The sequence below is a fragment of the Hippichthys cyanospilos genome, chromosome 3 (genome assembly GCF_059441005.1).
Source record: "Hippichthys cyanospilos isolate Australia breed blue-spotted pipefish chromosome 3, RoL_Hcya_1.0, whole genome shotgun sequence".
Lineage (NCBI taxonomy): Eukaryota > Metazoa > Chordata > Actinopteri > Syngnathiformes > Syngnathidae > Hippichthys > Hippichthys cyanospilos.
In genome coordinates this window covers 9,355,032-9,361,891 of record NC_142371.1, presented here as the reverse complement: position 1 = coordinate 9,361,891, position 6,860 = coordinate 9,355,032, and the positions used below count along the sequence as shown (strand labels likewise).

General features: G+C 36.9%; 1 protein-coding gene across 1 annotated transcript in view; it reads left to right on the top strand.

The window, feature by feature from the left end:
- The first annotated feature begins 259 nt into the window (after positions 1-259).
- The window catches only part of vps13b (vacuolar protein sorting 13 homolog B), a 298,582-nt gene continuing 291,981 nt past the window's right edge, over positions 260-6,860 (top strand). The window contains exons 1-3 of the mRNA XM_088410037.1: positions 260-515; positions 1,001-1,159; positions 2,196-2,339. Coding sequence (XP_088266163.1) covers positions 1,013-1,159; positions 2,196-2,339 — 291 coding nt within the window. The 5' untranslated portion in view covers positions 260-515; positions 1,001-1,012. The remainder of the gene's footprint in view (positions 516-1,000; positions 1,160-2,195; positions 2,340-6,860) is intronic.

Sequence of the window (6,860 nt, the reverse complement as noted above, 5' to 3'; positions counted from 1 at the left end):
AAATACGCTTAGTCGATGAGTGACGAGATATTTATAAACAATCAAACCTACTTCCTCAATTATTTACTGAGTTGATTAGCCGCCATTCGGTTCTAAATGTCAAATCACCAGTCGACATACAATACAGTCAGTGTTCGGAAACGGAATTCCAACGTAACACGAGATGTCAGTAAAGTAAGTCTCAGTTTTACCAGTGCACCTAAAGGCAACACCAGACATGCGGAAGTTGTAATCGTGTTTACTGATGACGTTGCTTCAGAGCTGTGGATAGCTGTAGTTATCGTTTGCTCGTGCAATGAAATCATTATTTTAAATACAAATTACATAACTGGCTAATCCAAGATCGGGTCGCGTGAGAGCATGTGTTTTGTTTTAGCGTGTGTATGTCCGTTTAGTTTAGAGGAAAGGAAGTTAAGAGGACTTCTTCTGAGGGTTAGCTAAGCTACTACGACTTGCAGCAGTGGCGCTGGACGCTTGCAATAATGACAGTTCAAAGCTAGGCTAAATGCAACCAAGTAAGTGTTCGCTCGGAGACTACTCTAACATTTGGCAGCAATGTGCCGGACACTTGTGTGTGCATAAATAAAACGTACTGGCAGTTATGTTGTTTGTTTCACTCTGGATTTATTCATAATTGAAGATAGTATAACCCTAAACGAGTTAGCTAACAGGCTAACACAGGTACTAATATTGCCTGTTTTAGATATTTAAGAAAAGATCAAGTAGATCCAATTTTCGCATGGACACGAACACTACCCCTTTGTCTAAATAAAAACGCTGTCATACTTGCACCGACCCGACTTACGTGTTTACACAGATGGAACTTCTCATTTGTTCATTTCTAACTTTTCTTTGTAAGCGTTACAAGATTATAACTAAATGTATACGCCGAGGTCTTTGATAGAACGGTCACAATAAACTTAACTGGATCATAAATTGGTTTGATTATAATCTGTTTTGAAAGGCATTACTATCATTTTTTTTAACAACTGGTTTACAGAAGAGGGACAAGATGTTGGAGTCATATGTGACACCGCTCTTGATGAGCTATGTGAACAAGTACATAAAGAATCTGAAGCCATCTGACTTGCAGCTGTCTCTCTGGGGAGGAGATGTAGTACTCAGCAAGTTGGACCTGAAACTCGATGTGCTCGAACAGGTAATTTTGCTGTATGTGACCTCTGCTGTCTTGATTCGCTTTCATTCAAAAGGCTATGTGTATCGAAATGATTAAAATCCCTATTTAGGAAAAATAAATATGCCTTGTAAATGTGACACACCACAGAGAAGAATATCAACTATCCTGGCAAATTTCACTGGTAAAAAATATATATAAAATGAGGTGTCATCCATCTATACACCCATCTTCTACCGCTCAGCTGAGGTCAGGTTGCGGCGGCAGCAGTTTCAGAAAGGAAGCCCAGACTTCCCTCTCACCCGTCACTTTGTCCAGCTCCTCTATGGTATCCCCGGCCATTCCCAGGTTAGCTGGGAGACAGTCTCTTCAGTGTGTCCTGGAGTTTCAAAATTGTCAAAAATCATGATGCCTTCTCATTCTTGGGCGCTGTTGGTATGGCTGTACTGAAACCACACCATGGTCCACTGTCAATGAAATACCACTACAATGATATAAAATTAGATTGTTCTTCATATAGCCTCTTTCTTATACCTGCATATAACTACATTGTCGAATCTGTCAATATATTACACCTCACCTGATTTAAAGCCTTTGGTGGCTGTAATACATCCTTTTGGGATGTCCCAGTTTTTTTTTTCTTACGCTGCAACAAGGCCATAGCCTTGCCTCAATCCACCTCAGTTCACAAGATTGCTGTCAAGTTTGGCGTTTATTTATTTATTTATTTATTTTTTAAATCCCCTTTTGGCGATTTTGCCTTTGGCTCATGGCCGATGACTTTGACATATGCACTCTAAGTTGTTTTTAAATCCGTAGGTATGTTTGGGAGTGTGAGTGGTTGTAGAGAATTAAAAATAAAAAACTAAAGTATTTAACTCTGCCATGTAAACATGTGGCATGGCCATGTGACTTTATGTTCAAATAAAACATCTGAAAATACATGTTTTCTTTAGGCTAACTCATTTGTGCTGGTGGCACAAAAATGTTCAAATAACATGAAAATTGTTTAGCTTACTGAAGTTTTTTTTCAAACCTATACTTTATTTCTCATTTGTAGGAATTGAAGCTTCCTTTTACATTCATGAGTGGTCATATCCATGAGCTGCGTATTCATGTTCCTTGGACCAAGCTGGGCTCAGAGCCTGTCATCATCACAATCAACACAATGGAATGCATTCTAAAGCTGAGGGATGGAGACCAGGTTTGTTTACAATATTAACAAGTCTCTTCTTCTTCAGGAGTAAATTCATCTGCATCACATTGATCTTGTGGTTAGTGCGTTCACCTCAAAGTTCTCAGGTTTCAATCTTGACTCCTGCTTTAATGTGTGGCATTTGCTTGTTTTCCTTGTCCTTGTTTAGTTTTTTTTTTTTCTGGGGACTCGTTTCTCCTTTCAAATTCTAAATATATGCATCTTTGGCTGTTCGCAGCCTTCATATGCGAATGTGTGTAAATGATTTTCACTTTATGTGCTCTGCAATTGATTGGCTAATGGATGATTATCCTTAATTTTTCCTAAATTTTCCTAATTTTCCCAAATGTGTGTCATGAAAAATGTCTTAAAAGGCTGAAAACTGTCTTGCTGAAAAATTCTGTAACTCCAAAATCCCCCATAATAAGTGTTTTTTTTTCACCCTTTTGTACTGGTAAAATGTGATCCTCCAATTTGCTGGTTTTTCTCTACTATCAAAATGAATGAATACAAATTCAAAATATTTCAATAAAGCATACATTTTTAAATTAAGTTAAATAAAATGCTCAAAATGTTTTTCCCTTTATTTATAATTAATGTCTTTCATTTTATTTTTAGTTCCAAAGTCTTGTTTTTACAGTTTGATTTTTCTTTGAGTAAAGAATGGTAAGCTACTTTTGATTTTCTTTACTTTGCTTTTGCTATGTCCTAAGCTCTTTTGTTTGCCATTGCTTTCAAATGTCACACTGTAAATTTTGTGAAGTAAATTTAGTTACCTTGTTTATAAAATGCTCTAAATTAAAAAGCCACAAAGGGCTTCAGCTTGCTCCTAAACGATGGCATTTTGCCCCCACAGTTTGAGACTATGCAACTATAATTTTTATCCGAACCAGTAAATTTGAAGATTTTTTTTTTTTTTAACATCATTTTAACATCAAGTGACATTGAGTAGAAGAAAACAGCCTGTAGGTGAACCGGGATAAAACATTTTGACTTTTTCCAGTTTCCTTTGTTTTTGCTGGAATGGTATTTCAAAATGTTGTCATCCATGCAAGTACAATTGAAGGCCAGCACTGTGACTTTTCGGGGAAGTTGCAGTTTTCTGGCTAGCTGTCCATGAAGAAGCACATTTAAAAGGAAGTCAATGTGGTAAAAAGATTTCTAACGCATGAGTTTTAATTTTTTTTTCTGATTAGGTTTCTAGAATGAAGGAAATCAAAACTTGGCTTTTTGTACTAAAAAAAAAAAGTTGAAAGTTATTCACTACCAAAATAATTGGTTTTACACAAAGTCTTTGACAATATGTTGCAGATGTTTATTTATTTATTTTTTTAAATAGTCCCTATTCAACTGAATTACAACTGAACTTTGTTATTAGGCATGTACCGCCCATATTACATAATTTGAATTAAGGCCAGACATGAAGCATACATCCTTCTTGCTTGATGAATTTAAATTAGCCCCAACTAGTATGTGTTGGTCGCGGACGGCCTGATTCTTTGCTCTTAGAGTTAATTTTTCAAAGATGATAAGGAGAGCTACCTCCTGATTGGAGGACGGTTTACTGTTTTCTCCGCTCTTCTTTTTTCTCTGTAAGCAATATGTGATTGGTCAATATGTGGGGCAGTGTCTATCTCTCCAAACTAAGCAGTAGGGGGAAGGTGGACTTCATAAAAGTACAGCAGTGGTGTAGTGCAGCTGTACTGGCCTCTTATTTTCGTTATTTATAGTTTTAATTTCAGGTGATTTATATTCTTTTGTGATTTTTTTGTGTGTGCGTTTCTACATTAGTATTGACAGTAAACCGAAGAACAGCAAATTTACTGCCTTTCTTTTTCTTATTTTTTAAAAGTTATTCTTGACAGCTTGGGAAGCTTCTCCAGATATTAGAAGATGAGGTGTTATCAGCAGAGATTCTGGCTTGACAGCAGTTACAGTGGATGATAACACTCCCAAGTAATCTATATTTCTTTACAAGACAAAGATAAGGCCTTGCTCAGTAACGTTTTCTGGTTTTAGCTCTGTCTTCACCTTATGTGGGAGCTTTACCACTGCTGAGTATATTTGCCACTGCTGTAGAGACTGATGCATTGCTTCAAGATGATTTGGGGAGGTACCTCTAAACATATTCTTAGAGTAATTATTTTCTAGTCGAATTCCTTCTAAAGTGTTTTAAGCTTTATAAATAGTAGATAGCATCCATCTAATGTGATTGGTAATAATGCGATTCTGGTATTCACCTCTTAAATTCCTTTGAATCAAAGTAGAGCAGAAAAATAACTGTTACAGGCCAAAAATGTAGTAATGACATGAAGAGTTTTTATTCTGCTTCCTGAGGGCTAGGCATACTATGCGCTCATTTTGGTCCAATGTCCTCTTGGGACAAATGTATATTTTCTTTTAGTCACTCCTTTTTTATATGATCTTTTCTCTATGAAATGCAGTCATTTTCAAAATGCAAATGGAGAACAGCACATGTTTCTGTCCACATCTACAATACTAGGTAGGCTACCTAGACAGAACAAGAGCAAGTCTATTTGAGCTTGTAAATCTCCACTTACAAGGAACATAAAAGACAAAGTGAAACAAGTAGAAGAAAACAGCCTGTAGGAGTTTGCAATCAGAGGGTAAAAACTGGTTAATCTCTGTCCCGTTACCATCCGGAAATCTAGTCTTTGATTCTCCTGCTTTAAGGCAACAAATGGCTCACAGAGATTGCACTATAAATCCATCTGACCATCAGTTAAGCTCATTTTGGTTTTCGGGGAAGAGGAGTCAGAAGCTGAGAACATGAAGCTTTGAAGTTTTCAGATTTTCTATAATTTAAGATTTTGTGATTAAATGCACAAATGGAGAATATAAACACAGAGAAACAGACTGAAAGACCGTTTTTGTATTTTATTTTGGCAGGCCACAATTGCATTTAAACGTGGAGTTTTCACAGGACTGGTTTTGAGAAAATTATCACCTATATATAACCTTGGATTTAATGTTGTAATGATGCTCATCGATCAGCAAGTTATTATTTGACTTGGAAAGTGTTTAAGTCAAACAAATGTTTTCTGGCATGAATCTAACTGCATAGAAAACATAATCAATTGTGCTTTATCAGCTTCTCCCTGATTTAAGTTGTTACAACTTCAGAGTGACCCATTGCTCTGAGCAAGTTGGCATTCCAGACTTATTTAAAGCATATGCAGACATGATTGCAAAACAGAATGCCGCTCTACCAGAAAAGTTTGTACTTAGGTGCCATTGCCTTTGAGTTAGCTAACTCTAGTGTAACACTGCTTTATCTTTGAGGGTTAATGAAGTTTAAGATTCCTGGTGGGATGATGTTACTGTTGCTCCTCAGACACAGGAAAGCAGTCAGGGAAAAAATTTAAGCCCAGCGGCTTCCTCTATCCATTGAGTCAAGTGGTGATCAATACATTCTGGACAGGATGTTGCCACTGCTCAGCTTAATCCTTGCTTTTAGTCCTTCCGGACTGTAGCTCTCCCTCTGAGGAGCCTATTACTTGTTTGCCAGGGCCTTCCCTTCTCAGGATTTATAACGTGTTTTGTCAAATATATTGAAATACATACAACATCCTGTAAAAGTTCTTAATTGTAGTTACTATGAAGACATGTTGGACAATGACTGGTTTACAGAGCTAAAATCTTTCAAGGATACAATGGATGTGTTTTGTTTACCAAGTAGGACAGTTTTGTATTTGGGAAGAAAATTCAATCCTGTTAACAATACATCACTTGTATTAGAACCTGGTGTATGAAAGCTTTGCAAACATTAAGCCTTATTCATTCCACTTGCATGCTAAATCCTCAAGCAACTTGGCATTGATATTTATCAACTTGGATGAAAAGTCTTCTCCCATTTCTTTCTGTTTGATTTGCTGGTTTTAGAACATCGATACTCTCCAAGAACACTCACGACTTTACTGTGCCTGCCTTCCAGCTGTACCTCACATGTGCAATTAAGCTGTCAAAGTAGCTTTGGCCACTGCTTGTATTGTTCTTGGCGGTTGATACGTTGGTCAAATGATGCTTATGTCTTTTTTTATGTGCCTAAATCAGCGTATACAAATATGGCCGAACGTAAGAAAGAGCGACCATCACTGTTGAGAATATATCTATGTATAGAATGTGTTTCATGTCATTATTATTGATAAATATTTTGAATATCCTTGATTGGGTAATGTGTGTTTTGCTTTGCACGTGGTAAGGAACTTTGTTGTTATTTGGATTAGAAATCAAATTGCCCTACATTTTGGAATTTCCCATTGCGGATTGTGGTTGATTTGACAAAGATGTATGTGTTTGTGTATATGTCAAGGGTACATATGGACTGTTATATGTATATAACAATATTACTGTATATAACACATTGCAGTAATCAGCATTAAGGGATGGCAATGCTGGCGTAACCAACATGCCTCTCATGCTCAGCTTGGGTTTGTGGTTAGTTGATGGAGACATCTGACAGACCAGAGCCTCTTAGATCTAAACCCGGGGTTGGAAAAAAATAAACAG